Genomic DNA, 17,526 nt, shown 5'->3' with positions numbered 1-17,526 from the left:
AAATGTATATTCTCATCCCTACCTAGCACAAGGCCTTTTGGGAGTTCACTGACTTCGAGTTCCGTAGGAACTCTGAAGTTAAGCGAGAAAGGGGCTAGAGCAATCCCATGATGGGTGACCCACTGGGAAGTTGCTCGTGAGTTCCCAAAAACAAAACCGTGAGGGAATGGTAAGCCCAAAGCGGACAATATCGTTCTACGGTGGTGGAGCGGGCCCGGGAAGTGATCCGCCCCGGGCCGGGATGTGACACTTATTCTCTATCTTTTTTCTTCATCTTGTATGTTAAAAAGAAAAAGAAAAAGAATTTAAAAAAAAATAAAAACCTAACCGAAATACAAATTGCATATTTCAATCAAAAGATCAAACCGAAGAAATCGAACTACCCCACCTCTCCTCCCCTGGTAATATGTTAATTCAATAAAGCTCCCCCCTCTTGGTAATATGTTAATTCAATAAAGCCCCCTCTCTCTCCACCCCCCCCCTCCCCCAGGCGCCCTCTGGTAGTATGTTAATTCAATAAAGCCCCCTCCCCCTAGTAATATGTTAATTCAATAAAGTCCACAAAATGCCCTAAAATGGATGAGGTGCCCCTAAATGGGTGCGATATGTATTTATTGATTTTAGGGGTGGGCTCCAAAAATTGAAATAGAATAAATCGGACCGTATTGAAAACAAATCGAATAAATTGAAAATCAAATTGAAAACCAAAAAAATTAAAAAAAAACAAATTGAACAAACAATTATTGGTTCGGTTTCAATTTTGGTGGTTCAAAAAATCAAAGTGAACCGAACCGAACGAGATATAAATTAATATTTTATTTATGTTTGGTGTTCATTTTTCAAGCCCAATTCCATGTCACCATTGTGGAACCATGATTTTCCAGGGTCAGAATAAGGCTGATCCGAATACAGTTACCTCAAAAGTCTAGTCATGGACTTTTAACCTCATCCCATTGATGTAACACATCAATCATTTGTATGTTTCAAGTTTATAAACGCAATATTATCAAACTATATCTACATCACATGCCCTAAAATGGATTGAGGTGCCCCTGCATGGGTGAGAGACACGTTTATTTGATTCTAGGGATGGGCTCCAAAAATCGAAAAAATCATATCAAATGTTGAACCAAAACTAAAAGAATCAAATTGATTGAAAATCGAATTGGATAAAAATAAAAAATAAAAAAAAAATAAAAAAACCGAACTAAACAAAAAAATTATTGTTCGGTTTCAGTGTTTGGTTCAAAAACCAAACCAAACCGCACCGAATGAGATATGAATTAATATTTTATTTATTTATTTATGTTTGGTTTTCATATTTCAAGCCCAATTCCATGTCACCAAATGTCTAATTTTAATCTAAGACTAGGCAAACCAACTTTATGTCTAAATATTTTGACAAAAAAAAAACTTTATGTCTAAATATGCTGAAGGCCTTATCTCTTCTTCATTTTGTATGTTAAAAGGAAAAAGAAAAAAAAATTTAAAAAAAGAGAAAAACCGAATCGAAATACAAATTGCAAATTTCAATCAAAAGATCGAACTGAAGGAACCGAACTACCCCATTTCTTTCGGGTCAGCCAATAGTCCCCCCTCTCCCCCCACTCTGGTAATATGTTAATTCAATAAAGCCCCCTTGTATTGTCAAAGTCCCCAAAAAGAACCTTGTACCATGACCCATTTGTTAAAACTGAATTTTTAAGAGGGCAAAATGACAAATGACCTGAAAGACGGGACCCAAAGTGTAAATTTATCTTCGCTTAAACCCTAGCTAAACCTTTAGCTGTGGTAACTAAAATCTCTCAACGTTCTTCACCCTCTGTTTGGTTGCCGAGAAAATTCTGCTTCTTCAGTCCTGCGCTTTTCTTGGCAACTCAATCTGTGAAAAGTTATGAACTACAGGTTCCAGAACCTCCTTGGAGCTCCGTACCGAGGAGGCAACGCCGTAATCACCAACAACACCGAGCTAATCTCACCGGTCGGTAACAGAGTCTCCGTCACCGACCTCATCAAATCTCAATCCATAACCCTACCCGTCCAATCTTCCTCCAACATCTCCCGAATCGCCGCCTCGCCTGACGGCGTCTTTCTCCTCACAGTCGACGACAATCGCCGATGCCTCTTCATCAACCTCCGCCAGCGCGTGGTGCTTCACCGCATGTCCTTCAAAAAAGCCGTCAATGCCATCGAATTCAGTCCCAATGGGGCGTTTATCGCGGTCGCCACGGGTAAGTTGGTTCAAATTTGGCGCTCTCCTGGTTTCAAGAAAGAGTTTTTTCCGTTTGAATTGGTTAGGACTTTTGCTGATTGTGATGATAAGGTTGTGGCATTGGATTGGAGCCCGGACTCGAATTATTTGCTTATCGGGTCGAAAGATTTGACTGCTAGGTTGTTTTGTATGAAAAAATTGAAATCAGGCGGGGTTAAAAGGAAGCCATTTATGTTTTTGGGTCATAGAGATACAGTTGTGGGTGTGTTTTTTGGAATTGATAAGAACACGAATAAGGTATGCAATGTTTATACAGTTACCCGCGATTGTTATGTGTTTAGTTGGGGTTTGAGTGACAATGAAGGTGAATCTGATGGAATGGATGTTAAAGAGCCACCCTCACCAGGTACACCAGATAGGGATGGTGACGGTGAAGTTGAAGGTTTTGGAAGTGGTGATTTGAAGAAGAGAAAGGGTTATGAGGGCAGAGAAGGTGACTTGGATGAAGAAGGTGGGTATTTGCGAAACAGGAAATGGGAGTTGTTGGGGAAGAACAATTTTTTGCAGTCCCAGGCGAAGTTGACAGCATGTGATTATCATAGGGGCCTTAATATGTTGGTTGTTGGGTTCTCAAATGGTGTATTTGGGTTATATCAAATGCCTGATTTTGTTTGCTTGCACTTGTTGTCAATATCAAGAGAGAAAATTACCACCGCAGTTTTTAATGAACTTGGAAATTGGCTGACATTTGGGTGTGCGAAACTTGGACAGTTGCTTGTGTGGGAGTGGAAGTCAGAGAGTTATATATTGAAGCAGCAGGGGCATTACTTCGATGTGAATTGTCTTGCTTATTCACCAGATTCGCAACTGTTAGCCACTGGAGCAGATGATAACAAAGTCAAGGTAAAGTAGTTTTTAGAATGGGAAGCTTTTTATTTAGAGGACTTTGCTTGTGTAGTTCCATGCAGCATTTTTGTTCAAGCATCTTAGCTCTATGTTTAAGCTGTTATGATTGAAGAATGAGGATTAGTAACTTGTTGGCTGTTATCTGCAGATTCATATATTGTCTCTACTTTTGTGGGTTTTTCTTCAGTGTAATACTAACCTTTTTTATTTAATCCATTTGTTTCGGTTGTGGCATGGGTTGCCTTTAATAAATGATGACTCGTTTCATAACTGACTGAAAGGTGCGACTTAGAATTCTTTTGTACTGTAGGTCCATTGTACTTGTATGTTACGATGACTTTGCATTACCTTATTCTTGTCTTATGATTCCCAAAAGAATGGTTTTTTTATAGTCAACAATTGTTATCCATGAGATTTTATCTCAGGAAATTCTCCAAGAAAGTGGAGATTGGGTGCCACTAGATCAGATGATCATTGGTGATATATGCACTGGTCTAAAAATCCCCGCCTAGGCGCTAGGCGGCTGGCTACCCCCCCAATTAGTCCCTAGGCATTTGAAAGTTAAGAAAGTGCGCCTAAACCCGCTTACGCGTCCACCTAGCCCGCCTAGACTGCCTAAACCTGCCTAGACACCCTAGGTCGTGACTCTTACTTAGACAGAAAATCGATAACTTTCATTTTGTATTTTAATTTTTTAATAAAATGTAAGAGACTAGTTGAATACTTGGATGAACACTCATTATATGCTTATTCCCCATGTTTTCAATATGTTTCGTACTTTATAATTTATATGTAATTTTATTTTTCAATATACGTATCCCAATTTAATTATGTATGTTTTTTTTTTTTTTTTTTTAAGTATAATAGGCTCTTATTTATACAATATATAATAAATTTACTTAAATCCGAGTAGTCTGCTTGGGCCCCCTCCTAATCACCTAGGCGCTAGGCCCTAGCCCACCGCCCAACTAGTGCCTAGCATCTTTTAGTACCTTGGATATATGTACTATAGATTTGTCTAGTGAATTTAAAACCGCATGACAGTTTGGTGGGTTTGTGATGTATTGTTGTCTTATGATTCTCATAACGAATGATTTGTTTATAGTCAACAATTGCTGTCCATGAGATTTTATCTCAGGGTATTCTCCAAGAAAGTGGAGATTGGGTGCCACTAGATCAGATGATCATTGGTGATATATGTACTATAGAATTGTCTAGTTGGTTTAATAATGCATGACTGTTTGGTGGGTTTGTGATGTATTGTTGCATTACCACACCCATTTTCTATTTGCACTTTCATAATTACATCAACTTGCCAATGTGTGGATTATTAATATTTCGTACAAAATGCAATTGTGGACTATCATACCCAGAGAGTTTACTCTTCTTCTTGTGCAGGTCTGGACTGTTTCATCAGGTTTCTGCTTTATAACATTCTCTGAGCACACTAATGCAATCACCGCACTCCACTTTATGGCTAACAGCCATAGTCTCCTAAGTGCCTCTCTGGACGGGACTGTTCGTGCATGGGATTTGTACCGTTATCGAAATTTTAGAACATTTACCACCCCTGAAACTAGGCAATTTGTTTCACTGGCAGCAGATCAGAGTGGTGAAGTGATTTGTGCTGGAACCCTTGATTCCTTTGAGGTATTTTGCCCCTTTGATCATAGCTTTTTGACTTGATGCTTCATTTTAGTTCCTGTTTCCTGACTTTTCTTAATGTTATGTACACTAGATCTTTGTTTGGTCAATGAAGACAGGCCGTCTGTTGGATATTCTAAGCGGCCATGAAGGTCCTGTTCACGGTTTGATGTTTTCTCCTACAAATGTGAGTTTACTTATATTATATTTGATTGTTCTGCTGGTATAATTGTTCTGTTGGTTTATTATAAATGCATATGCTTCTATAATGCTCATTCTGGCTGTTGCAGATGCATTTACTTTTATAGAGGTGGTTCTGATTTAAGTTGTTTTCTTTATGTATGTTGTTTTTATATTCTCATGCAACCAAGAGTTTATTTACAAGGTTTAACGTTGATAGCTTTTGGAGCTTGATGAGATGTTTTTTCTCCCACATGCAGGCAATTTTAGCTTCATCATCATGGGACAGAACAGTTCGGTTGTGGGATGTTTTTGATGGAAAAGGTGCCGTTGAAACATTCACTCATACACATGATGTTCTTACATTGGTTTACCGTCCAGATGGAAAGCAGTTGGCTAGCAGCACATTAGACGGTCAAATTCATTTCTGGGACCCGATTGATGGTTTATTAATGTATACCATTGAGGGCCGTAGGGATATTTCTGGAGGTCGTCTTATGACAGATCGTAGATCAGCTGCCAACTCAAGCTCAGGAAAGTTCTTCACAACCTTATGTTATTCAGCTGATGGGAGTTACATATTAGCTGGAGGAAGTAGCAAATACATCTGCATGTATGATGTTGCTGATCAGGTTAGTTTCTTACCGCAGCATGATCCACACTCAATGATGTTTCTCAAACTTCAATTTTTTCACATTCTTGTTACTGTTTTGTTTTCTGGCTGGAACATCAAGACCTTAAACATTGAACTATATGCAGTTATGCACATACGTCTCTTGCATCTCTTTCATGCTTTGAAGAAACTGCTCAGAAACACATGAGCTATATTTTCATTAACCATTGGGTCATAAGCTTTTACACATTCTTACATGAGACATGTTCTGTACTTTGATTTATTGCAACTTTAGCCAACCACTGCGATATATAGAAAGCTTGTATGTCATTTGTTATCCTTTTTCTTTTGCCCCCATCATTTACCTTTTCAGCCACACAGATGTAAGACTTCCCATGATTTCTGGCAGGGTTTCAAATGTGTCTGTTTCTAATTACCTTTGATCTATGCTTTCTTCCTAATCTTCTTTCATTCCATCTTTGGGTCCCATTGGTTATTGGTTAATAGATTAAAAATCGGTGTCTGAAGTGGCTTAATGGAAAATACACTCTAGAGTTTATTAGGCCTGTTGCAAACACCAATATTTCGAACTTCAGATAGTTAGAGGGATAGATCTAGAGAGTGTTCGTAGGCAGCTTTTAAGGCTTTGAACCACATGCTTAATATACAGGAAAAGTAGTGAAAAGTGAGGTAACATACATATTCTCCAAATTTGGAACAGATCTGTTGAATATGTACGAGTTGCATATTCAGAAGATAAAGTCAAATATGTGATGAGGTTTTTTATAAGAGCTGTACAACTTTCCACCTCTTGGCCAGGTCCCAATGAATTAAGATTTCTCCAAGTCGCCGCATAATCAGAACATAAAACATTTAACGAGGACTTTGATTGGGGCTGTGCAACTTCCATGGTTATCTGAATACCCAATGCCTTCGAGTTTTGAATGAACTTAAGCAGCTTGTTGTATATTTTGATATAAAAAAGCAGCTTGTGTAACTTTTATATTGATTCTTTCTTTTGCCGTCTTGTATGCATATGCTCTTGGGTAGAATGTTTTTGGCCTTAAACCTGTTACAATCCGCTTGTTTCTACATCAATTATCTAAACCTATTCTTTAGAAAATACCCCAACTTTTTTGTCCTAATGCTTTTTTGTTCCCTTCCTGTGCGAGAAATATATCATTGGATTGGTAATACAACAATGTATTTTAATCCAGTGTGAGAATGCTCTATAAGTTGGGAAAAGAGAAGTTAGGATGTATAGAATTGTCCTTGTCTATATTGTACATGTATAGGTGATTGGGTACATCTCCTTCTGCCTCACTCAGTACCATGGTATTTCTCTGAATCTAGCTTATAGAGGAACTCCATTTCTTCATTATGTTTAAACTTCAAAGTTCTTAGGTCTATTGATTTAGTGGATTTATTTTCACAGGTGTTGCTGCGGAGGTTTCAAATAACTCACAATCTATCTTTGGATGGAGTTCTTGACTTCTTAAACTCAAAGAATATGACAGATGCTGGACCACTGGATTTAATTGACGATGATAACAGTGATATAGAAGAAGGTGTTGACAAACAAACCCGGGGAAAGTTGGGTTATGATTTACCAGGATCCATGCCTAACCGTGGAAGGCCGGTTGTTAGAACAAAATGCTTGAGAATTGCCCCCACTGGTCGGAGCTTCTCAGCTGCAACAACAGAGGGAGTTCTAGTTTATTCTATTGATGATTCTTTTATCTTTGACCCAACTGATCTTGACATGGATGTCACACCTGAGGTACGTGGTGAAACTTTGAAATATTCTGAACATCCCTCTACTTAGATTACCATTAAACATTTTCAAAATGTTGTTTCTTTAAAACTCAGTATGCCACCATAATACTACAATTGCTCTAATTAAATTCAATTTTCTATGAACATCAATATTTGTCTGATAAAAACATAAACTTAATTAAAGAAAAACTAGGTAGACTGTCCACCTTTGAAACCTAGAGGAGGTACCATGGGCACCTAGAACAAAGGTACCTCCGTTCCAAAGGTGGGAGGAGAGCAGCTGGATGACGGTGGCAGGGAGAGTGGATGCGGAGGGGAAAGAGATTTGTGTTTTAACCAGTCCTTGAATGTTATTTTATCGAAGGTTTATAATGGAGATTTAAAGAATTCATAATTGGAAGGCTTGCGAGAATTTTATTTTAAATAGTGAGACCCTTCGTTAAAATTGCACTAATTTTCTTAGTTTTTGTAGATTTCTACCTTCAATTTTGTTTTCTTTTCATTTGTTTTCTGATCACATTGTTCTGCAGGCTGTTGATGCTGCACTCAATGAAGATAAATTGAGCAAGGCTTTAATCCTCAGTCTCAGATTAAATGAAGACAGTCTGATTAAAAAGTGTATTTTCAAAGTTAGTCCGACAGACATCCCTGCTGTCGTCTCATCAATTCCTTACAGATATTTGCAAAGGTTAATCGAGGCATTAGCAGATCTTTTGGAAAGTTGCCCGCATGTGGAGTTCATTCTTCAGTGGTGTCAGGTAACTTCTATTGACTTACGTTTCTGCTCAGTCCAGATGCTGTATACCTCTTACAGCAGGATTGTTTTCATATCAGGACCGCACTGAGGGCTTGTGTTTGTTTTGTCTTGCAGGAGCTCTGCAAGGTTCATGGTAACTCTATTCAACAAAACTTTCGAAAGCTGCTTCCTGCTTTAAAATCCCTACAGAAGGCAATAACAAGAACACATCAGGATTTGAAGGAGACATGTTCTTCCAACGAATATATGCTTCGATATTTATGTTCAGCAAGCTCAGGGAAATGAAAAGTATGGCAACGCTGCTGCACACCTCAACAAAATTTTCAGGTAAAAGATTACTGTTTTCATTGCAATGTGTGAAATCAACTTGCTTGGTTTTGGGAACCCTTGTCGCTCTATTGACATGTTGGAAAATACTTGAGCTGTGAAATTGAGGCTCGTGACAAGAACTGCAGTTTGTTGCTTAAAACATCATCCGTGCAGTAAAGTATTGCAGTCATTGCAGGCGTATGTATTTGCAGCATCAGTTAATGTTGTCTCTGTGGTAGTTAAAAAGTAGATTTGTCTTGAAACATTGTCCGTCGCTAATTGGCATTCATCGTATGATCTGATGCCGATCTGCAGTTTTTCTGTACTATATTGACAAAGAGAATTGGTCCTCGGGAAATGTATGTCTTGAAGTTTTCCTTTTTCCCCAGTCTGCTTTTGGTCTGCTTTTGTCTGTGTGGAGTTTGGAATGATGATTGGTCTTGATGGATTGGATCAGAAAAAGCAGTTGGAACATGAATATTTCAATTTATTTTTTTTCTTGATGCTTATTACAAAGCATTTCTTTGGTTGCAAGTCGTTGACTTGCATCTTATTTCAAGGGAGGGAAATAAACAAAGGTGTCTAGGTATGGGCAGATCCACAAGAGGCGGTCTAGGGACCCTTTGAAGGCCCGGAAAAATACATGTAAAGGTTCTTCGAGGACTTTCTGAATGTCTAATACGGGATCGTTTTGTGCCCATCAAGTGTTTTGATGAAATGTCTTGTAGTAGTCTCAGTAATATTTGGCAGGATGTGTCGACAACGCTAGGCATGAGATCTCGACATCACTCAGCAAATTGCTTTAGATTTGTAGACATAAACAGAAATGGAGACGATAGGCGCACCAAGTGCTTGACAAATTTCCCCACTAAAAAAAATTTGCTCACTAAGCACAGTTTTCAGCTAAATAAAACTTGAATATTTTACATTAGAATCCGTTAAAATTACAATCCTGAACCCACCACTGTAGAAAATAGGTGCAAAGAAATCATTTTTACTTGGGTCTCAGAGGGGGGGTGGTAAATTGGAGATGTTGCTGGGGCTATCAATCATTTTTTCAAGCAACCCATTTTTAATTGAATTGTTTTGTTCTATAGTTTAATTCCGGTTTTCCTCACTTCAAATTCAAATCTACATATCTTAGGACTCAGTTCAGTTTCTACTTTCGAGGATTTGATGGATTGATTAACTCGTACAATTCAAGAGCCGTGTAAAGGTAAGGGTGAATGATTTTTCATATTCGGGAATTATAAGAAATCCGACGTAATATTTTTTTTTTTGTGGATTTAAAAAATTTTCCTTCAAGTCGGACAAAATTTCTTCCATCAACGTTCCTTAAATACGAGTTATCAATCCAATCCCATCGCACCAGAACAACCAACTCAAACCCAATCTCACATGAAAACTAGATATATTGCACAAGGACGAAATGAGATAAATAAATAAGCGAGATTTTATTACTCTTGATATGATAAAATTAGGTTTATTAACTCCAGTGATACATAATCCCACATATTTGTCATCTTTCAGCAACAAAAGAAAAACATGGAAGAAATGTGTTACTCTGCACTCCACAGCCCAAATTCAACAACTTATTCAGATTTCTTCTCCTGACTGCCTGAGATGTCCTTAAGCTTTTCCTTCAATTCACCACTCTACAAACGAAAAGACAACATTCTTACAGCAAATGCGTTGCCTTGAATATATAACAAAAAATACAGTAACTGATCGAATTTATAAGGACTAACCTGATGCATATTGAGAATAATATCTGACCCTCCGACAAACTCTCCCTTGATGAATATCTGAGGAAACGTCGGCCAGTGGCTTCATAGGGAAAAAAGGAAGTTAAGAAATCAACTCCAAATCAAAAAGGCCAAAATGCCTTAGTTTAGCATAATCGACGGTCCTGCCTCTGTATAATGAACAAAATTTGAAGTAGTTTTCGTTTCAGGTTTGCACGATCATTACTGAAAAGCGTGACAGGTTTTAACTTCCAACAAAAACAATGAGTTCTATAATTCAATCACAATTCGTGACAATCATATTCTTCATTCAACCACAATTTCTTAATAAATAGTACTATGTACTTCACCAAAAAAGAAAAGATTTGCTTACCACTTTCGTTAATAAGCTGTGCTAGCAAATTTGGAAAGGCAAAATTATATAAACTAAAACCAGAGTGGGAAACCTTTAAAAACTAACGACAAAGAATCAACTCACCTAAAGGCTTTTACAGCACTTTTCAGTTCAGGGTCTTCCACGATATTTCTAGAAGCCAAAGGAACTTCTGCAAAGTTCACAATTATCATAAAAAAATAATTAGCAGCAATACATAAAAACACGCGAAAGTAACTTTGTTATAGTCATGTTTGTTCATAACCTCAAGCTACACTCGGTAACAGAGAACCAGTTATTTCATAATTTCTTGTTGGACTACCTATTGAATTAAATTTCCAAAAGACTTGAAAAGTAAAACAAATCAGAAGAGCTTCACTCAACATACTTCATGCAATAAGTAAACTTGAAAAGAAAATTAATTCAATCAATCAATCACTGCACCGAAACAGTACTCTACTTCATTCTGGATTACTTTATGAACAATAAATGCGTGACTATGTTTTAGCCATTGTTGAAATTTCTAGTTGATTAGGTGCATCACGTATTTGTAAGAAACTGACTCTTTATGCAGGAAGTATTAAATGCACCTCTATGTATTTGTTCAACATTAGTGAGCTATTTATATCCATCTTTAGCTAGAGGCGTCTCACTTTGATGGAACTTATGAACAATCATGAACATAGTGAGCACCACTTTGCTTTCATTTCAGTTATTTCCGTTCATATGTAGATAGATTTGGTTGCTAAATGAACTTTAGAAAGCCATGAATGAAAGTTGGAGTGGTGAACGACTTGGCACTTACCATATAGTTTCAATACTCTTACAGCAAGTGAGCTGAATCCACATTGAGGAACTTCAGGCACTCCTTTCATGTAAAGCATTACAGGGTTGTCCTTGACATCCTACGCCAGAAACATATCAGAATCATTGAACATAAGGAACAATAAACCTTCATCCAGATGACAAAGGGAAAAAAAAAGATTATATTAAGAAGATTTGTTTGGCATATGTCTACCTTTTCAACAAGGTCCTTCAAGCTAAGGTCAGAACTCTCAAGCTTATTAGTTGGTTTAAAATCATCGTGTGTGTCGGGCTCCTTTGGCACACTGGTGTTGTATCTCAAGCCACTAAGATAAAAGGATGCAGGAGCCTAACACCAAAGAAACCATTCAAAGTTATCATTATTAAGTATGAAGTATAATGAATCCAAATTGAAAACATGGCGTGGATTAACATGTTGTTGTAACATATACACTGCACGTAGTTGCGTGCACACTCCTATACATGGTGCGGTTGAAAAGACAAACATAAAGCATGCGGAATAAAGATTAATGTTTCTTGCCAGACTATATAATATATATCATGTGATCAAAATCTCAATCCATATGACAAACAGGGTTCAGGGTTTAGGGTTCATGTTATGTTCGAACATAGATAATCCAATTAACTCTGTACCGAAACATATTTCCAATCACAGACAGGTAATATCAAAATACAACAGTATTTTTTTTCTTCTTAAAATCATATATAAAACAGTATTTAATCCAAAACAAAACTCTCAGTCTCAACACTCTTTGAGTTACGCACTTTCGTTTCACTACTACTACTAGTGATTTCTACACCTCCTTTTTCTCCTTGTACACACTCTTATTTCTCGCCTTCGAATTGAAGAAATCGAAAGAGAAACAACAAACAGATGTGAACGTGGACGAGGAGAAATGGGTGTGCGGAAATCAGTTCCCCCCGCAATAACTACTAGTACCCAAATGTGGAAAACCCGGAAAAGTCTTACAATTGTGGCAGGACGAGCAGCCGAGCCGGAAAACGAAAGCCCCTTGAAGAGCAAATTCGAAAGAGACCTAGCCATGCTGCGAACCCTAAAAACATGAAATCGTGTTTGGTTAGTCGGAAAACGAAGGAAAGTCGGGAATTTGATCGATTTACCTGGAAGAAGAGGAGGAGAGAGGTGGAACCGCCGTGGAAGGAGGCTGAGGAGCTGAGCTGAGAAGGAAGAGGGAACCTGGTGAAACGATGCGTTTTTCTCGAGTGTAGTGAAGGTTTCTGCAACGTGTGTCGGTCTATATGAATCGAGTTTCCTTCTTTTTTATTGGTATATTTTTGGTCCATTTTGTTACACATTCTAATTCCTGCCTTGAATTTTACTTATTTCAATTTACCCTTGAAATTTATGATGAATGTCAATTTTGAATTTTCCTTATGACTCAAAATTTTGTAAAATTCACTTAGCGAGTGTTTTTAGGCATGAAACAAGAGTTTGGGCAAAGATGGGCTGACCGGAAGACCACTGATCTCGGGCTATTGTGTGTCCTTCAACCCAATGGGCTTTTAGCCCCATGAAGAGGATCAGTTCGACCGAGTCCTTATGAAGGAAGGATTGTGAAGAAACCAAGTGTGGTTGGCTCGGTCATGTCCTATACGAAATGAGAATGCAAGAGATCAAATTGGAACTTGGATAAATATGAATTATCCCAAGGGTCAGAATGCTTGCTCAATTGGATAAAGATGAATGAATCTCATAATGAGACTAGATTCATGAGTCCTAGTTGGAATGAAAGAGGTTGAGACTGGTTGAAGATGAAGTTTTGGCCATTAAAGGATAAGGGGAATACTGAAGCAGATGTCGAGCAAATACAGTCCCATCAGGACTCTGCCTTGGCAGGCTTGTTTATCGCACATACCTCACCTATAAATAGAAAATGATCTGCAATATTAAAGTCACTTCAACTCAAAAAACAACTTAAAACGCACTGCGCGAAAACCCTTCGCCTACGCACAACCCTAAGAAAAACACTAACTATCCTAACTCTCCTGTCAACACATCTTCAGTTTAAACTAACAACACTATGTTGAGAACCGGCAACATCTTCATGGACTAACAACACTGGAGCCATAGAATCAAGCGGTCAGGGAGCATCTTTAGTTTAGACTAACAAAACTACTTCCAGTTGGTTGGTTATCTATCCAAGTCTTAGCTGGTGAAGAAGTTTTTAACTTATTACTAAAAGAGGTCACTTCATTAGCTTCCTAGCTAAGCAGAGGTGTTCAATGATTGGTTACTCCCAAGTGCATTTTGCAGTTTGGCACTTAGATAGCTGAACTACATTCGCCATTAAAACGCTTATCTCTTTTGAGTACATGTATAGCCTGATACCAATTCAGCGCACATATATTCTAATGAATATAATCGAGGCAGCCAAACCTGGTGTAGGAAAGGAGATCCTGAACTTTACACTGATCTAGGCAACCTTGTCTTCAAGTTCTAGAATCCAAAGCCAAGACGTGTTCCTTTCTCGACTATAATCGCTTGAGCACGGAAGTCAGCACTGCAGTCGACACCACTACCACCACCACATCTATTCTACTGCTCGACCGAGCTCGATTGCGAGTTGGAACCCCGCTTTCACAAAAATGATGTAGTTAGCTCATAGTTACTCGCACTGCCGGCCACGTAGGCTTTGTATTTTTTAGAATCAACAACAGGTGTAGTCAATTAAAATTTTGAAAGATTTAAAAAGACACATAAAGTGATAGATTTGATAGGATTTAAAATTCTACGAGGACTTTTGAGAGTATATATCGAGTTTGTTAAGAAATTTTGACGAATAGATTAATGAGATTTTCTTGTTATATATCGAGATTTTGAATTGAACCACCTAACTCATCTAAACTGTTAACACCGTGTCACGTTTAAGTCTTTTTGTTTCAAATTTGACACAGGATAAAGGTCAACTAATCAGCTAATTTGACACAGGATAGAGGTCGTCCTTTCCATCAGGAAAAATAAAGTTGCCAGTAGCTTCAACTGATTCAATAATTCTTTTCATAAATTATTTGAAAAAAGTTTGGCGAAAAAGTTAAAAACCAGAAATATAAAGCGACCCTCTGTACAGAAACATCCTCATAAACCGAAACCATAACTAACATAGTACTCAACCGTGCTAACACAATCTAACAATGAATCAAACAAGAGGGAAAAAAAAAAAGAGAGTTCTCGAGGCCCTTTAACATTGTCAGGCAAAATGAAACTTCATGCTTTCGCAGTTCATTCAATGCTTCTTCTTCTTAAACAGTCCGACACGATCCGCAACTAAGCAGAGACGTAATCTGAAGATGCTACTGCGGCAGTTCCATCTGCAACTGAGCAGAGACGTAATCTGAAGATGCTACTGCGGCTGTTCGATCTGAGAACGCCAAAAGAAAAAGGGGAAAAAAAAAGGAAAGAGTGATGAGAAATACGTGAAACATTGGAAAATGACTATACTTCTGCGAAATATGAAACTTACATACAGAATCTTGACACTAAGTTTTAGCGTAGTTTCATAAAAAATCTTGACACTAAATTTTAGCGCGAGAAAATTGACCTCAGAATAGTCTGCCGCAGTCACCGCCTGTTATTTGTTGGCCATCTTTGATTTCTCCAGCGCAGCCTCCCAGTACGAGGGGTATTGTCAGGTGCTGAAGCATTGCCCCATCTAGGAGCACGACTGGTCTCTTCAGTTAAGGAGTTGTTGCCCCATCTAGGAGCACGATTGGTTTCTTCACGTAAGGAGTTGTTGCCCCATATAGAAGCACGACTGGTTTCTTCTGGTAAGGTGTTGTTGCTCCATCTAGGCCAACGACTGGTCTCCTCCGTTAAGGAGTTGTTGCCCATTCTAGAGGTGCGACTGGTCTCCTCTGATAAGGGATTGTTGCCCCATCTGGCGGCATGGTTAGCTTCCTCTGACAAGGAGTTGTTGCCCCATCTTGGGGTACGGCTATTTTGCTCTGACAACAAACTGTTGCCCCATCTAGGCGCATGACCACCAGCCTCCCCAGACATGGAATTGCGACCCCATCTGGAACGGCTAGTCCCCACATCATCATTCAGTGCCCGCCATCGCAGACGTCTGGGACGAGATGTAATATCTGATAAATTGTTGCTCCGTCTAGTGGAAGGAATGGTATCATTGTCATAACGAACCCTGGATATCCTTCCTGATCTGCGGTTATGCGTCTGCTGCTCTCTGCCACTTGAAGAGCCACTTGACGAATCCATCAAACGAGTCACAAGCATGACCTCAAGAGAACGAAACATTGCAGCGAACACGGTCGACATCCAGGAATTAAGATCCCCTGATGAATCATCAAGAAGTTCATCTCCGGGTCCTTGTTGGACCAAGCTAAGAACATCTTCCAAGTCCCTTTCACGCTCCAACCTTACCCAATCACTATGCCGAGTTGGATCCACCTCGGATGGACGGACAGAAGGATGTTCAGACCTAGCATGCTTCCTCAGTTCTGAATAAGTCCCACTAAAGTCACATGTCTCAGAAGAGCAATTCCTCACTTTGGCATTCATGAAGTGGCGAGCAGCCTCTACAACAACATACCCATAGATCTCTCCACGACAAAGAGGGCAAACCGGCTTCGAATCCAATTGACTGCCACAGGGGCTGCTTTGCCCAGGCGATGACTGTTCCTCGCTAGCAATGTGAGAGGTGTGTGTGAGAGGAAGTTCCTGCAACATAACTGTTGAGCAGCAAGGCGAAGATGATTTACAAAACTGGTCAAAGCAATTTGAGTGCCGATAGCTTGTATTGCACATGAAAGGCCTGCAGCCCTTCTCATGAGATGAACATTTTAAAAGAACCGCATTGTGTGCATGTTCCATGCAGATGGGGCACCTAGCTTCTTCCCACTCTTTTGCGTTATCTTCGCTTTCCAAAGGATTTTTCAGATTGTAAGCATCAGAATCATCAGAGGTGCACGGATAAGGAGATGCCCTAGATCGATCAAGAGACAAGGAACTATCTCTTCTAACTTTAGGCATTTTTGAAGTTAAGAAGCCACCACAGAATACTAAAACCTACTTTTTCCAACACGCAACATTAGGAAGCATTATATGTAGGAAAGAAATATATCACAAATATTACAAAAGACTGAAAAAAATGCATAGCAGATTCGGAAAACCAGACTTTAACAGATCTTAACGAAACAGGCCTTTTTTTGTGTGATATAATCTGTGCGTGCTTATGTGCATGATTGTATTTTCAATCTTAAATTGCAGAGATCATAATCATTGATATGTCACAAGTATACTAATGGAGCCATTTGATCCAAACAAAACAACTGAACCATTACTACTCCCTAGTCAGGTAAAAAGAATATTAGAAAATCTATCAACTCCTTTTCTGTAATTTGACGCCACAATAGAAAGCGACACCTTAATCATGAACACCAATAAATAATTACTAGCAAACTCCAAGAAACCTGCACAAATGTGCAGCCCAGTGCACGGGGCTACTGCCATTGCAGAGTCAGTTGAAAATAAATTTCTAGGTTTAACTACAAACTAAGTGCCTATATACACATACAATTCAAGGAAGCTCACCACCCACCACACAACCCATACCACTTAGCCACTAGTGATTTATGAAAATAGACACACTCGGCCAAAATACATAAATAATTAGATTCCAAAGAAACTCAACCTAGCTTCTAGTTCTAGTTCAATTCCTAGCCTTCCAATTAAATTACCAATTTTTCCTTATATCTTCGACATCAATACATAAAACGCAACATCATTTACCCTAATAGCAGCCACTCAACACTACCCAAATCATAAAATGACACCCAGAAGCCTCACCGAAATCCCTTTGCTCATATTCAATATTCACCGTTGACCCATTCGACATTTCAGCATGAACAAACGATCCTAACATGTTCAGAGAAGCCATCAACCCAAATCAAAAGCACCCAAAACCACAAAGTTTAAGAAAGCTAAAATTATCCACAAAAATTAACAATCTTTGCGCTAAGAATTCAAAATTTTCATAGTTTTCGAACCCAAAATAACGAAATCAATCAAAACCCAGAAATAATTTCACGATCTGCAAAAATAAATCGAAGAAATAGATCGTATCGAACTGTAAAGGATTTTAGGGTTCGGAATTTACCGGAGGTTGATGTCGTTGGAGACTCTGGGGAAACTTCCGCAGAAGAGAGCGA

The 17,526-nt window shown here is 38.7% G+C and overlaps 3 protein-coding genes across 4 annotated transcripts; 1 reads left to right on the top strand and 2 right to left on the bottom strand.

Annotated features, from left to right (window-relative positions):
- Positions 1–1,812: 1,812 nt before the first annotated feature.
- On the top strand, positions 1,813–8,779 carry LOC137707614 (periodic tryptophan protein 2-like). The gene is made up of 7 exons (XM_068446521.1): positions 1,813–3,115; positions 4,517–4,768; positions 4,857–4,949; positions 5,203–5,574; positions 6,991–7,335; positions 7,862–8,089; positions 8,203–8,779. Exons 1-7 carry the CDS (start codon positions 1,895–1,897, stop codon positions 8,371–8,373), a joined length of 2,682 nt encoding a protein of 893 aa, XP_068302622.1. The 5' UTR covers positions 1,813–1,894; the 3' UTR covers positions 8,374–8,779.
- Positions 8,780–9,827: 1,048 nt separating this feature from the next.
- Positions 9,828–12,574, bottom strand: LOC137707612 (monothiol glutaredoxin-S15, mitochondrial). Of its 2 annotated transcripts, none has more exons than XM_068446519.1 (7): positions 12,463–12,574; positions 12,311–12,386; positions 11,534–11,668; positions 11,321–11,420; positions 10,621–10,687; positions 10,146–10,224; positions 9,828–10,052 (listed from the first exon to the last, which is right to left on the bottom strand). In XM_068446519.1, exons 2-7 carry the CDS (start codon positions 12,383–12,385, stop codon positions 9,990–9,992), a joined length of 519 nt encoding a protein of 172 aa, XP_068302620.1. In that variant the 5' UTR covers position 12,386; positions 12,463–12,574; the 3' UTR covers positions 9,828–9,989. The 2 variants fall into 2 exon arrangements, with proteins under 2 accessions (XP_068302620.1, XP_068302621.1); XM_068446520.1 differs by having other exon boundaries at positions 12,311–12,395; positions 12,463–12,540.
- Positions 12,575–14,344: 1,770 nt separating this feature from the next.
- LOC137707567 (uncharacterized) lies at positions 14,345–17,526 on the bottom strand. The gene is made up of 3 exons (XM_068446463.1): positions 17,475–17,526; positions 14,901–16,384; positions 14,345–14,720 (listed from the first exon to the last, which is right to left on the bottom strand). Exon 2 carries the CDS (start codon positions 16,346–16,348, stop codon positions 14,921–14,923), a length of 1,428 nt encoding a protein of 475 aa, XP_068302564.1. The 5' UTR covers positions 16,349–16,384; positions 17,475–17,526; the 3' UTR covers positions 14,345–14,720; positions 14,901–14,920.

This window comes from Pyrus communis, chromosome 11 (assembly GCF_963583255.1).
Source record: "Pyrus communis chromosome 11, drPyrComm1.1, whole genome shotgun sequence".
NCBI classification, from domain to species: domain Eukaryota; kingdom Viridiplantae; phylum Streptophyta; class Magnoliopsida; order Rosales; family Rosaceae; genus Pyrus; species Pyrus communis.
Note: the sequence above shows the minus strand (reverse complement) of the source record. Positions and strands in the feature narration are given on the sequence as shown.

Bases quoted from the DNA above. Each gene is read 5' to 3' on its own strand.
- LOC137707614 (XM_068446521.1), top strand. From the start codon at position 1,895: ATGAACTACAGGTTCCAGAACCTCCTTGGAGCTCCGTACCGAGGAGGC. The intron at 5,575-6,990 runs GTTAGTTTCTTA...TTATTTTCACAG, and splicing joins TGTATGATGTTGCTGATCAG to GTGTTGCTGCGGAGGTTTCA. The intron at 8,090-8,202 runs GTAACTTCTATT...TTTGTCTTGCAG, and splicing joins TCATTCTTCAGTGGTGTCAG to GAGCTCTGCAAGGTTCATGG.
- LOC137707612 (XM_068446519.1), bottom strand. From the start codon at position 12,385: ATGGCTAGGTCTCTTTCGAATTTGCTCTTCAAGGGGCTTTCGTTTTCC. The intron at 11,421-11,533 runs GTAGACATATGC...TTTCTGGCGTAG, and splicing joins TGAAGGACCTTGTTGAAAAG to GATGTCAAGGACAACCCTGT. The intron at 10,688-11,320 runs GTAAGTGCCAAG...TGAACTTTGCAG, and splicing joins AAGAGTATTGAAACTATATG to AAGTTCCTTTGGCTTCTAGA.
- LOC137707567 (XM_068446463.1), bottom strand. From the start codon at position 16,348: ATGCCTAAAGTTAGAAGAGATAGTTCCTTGTCTCTTGATCGATCTAGG.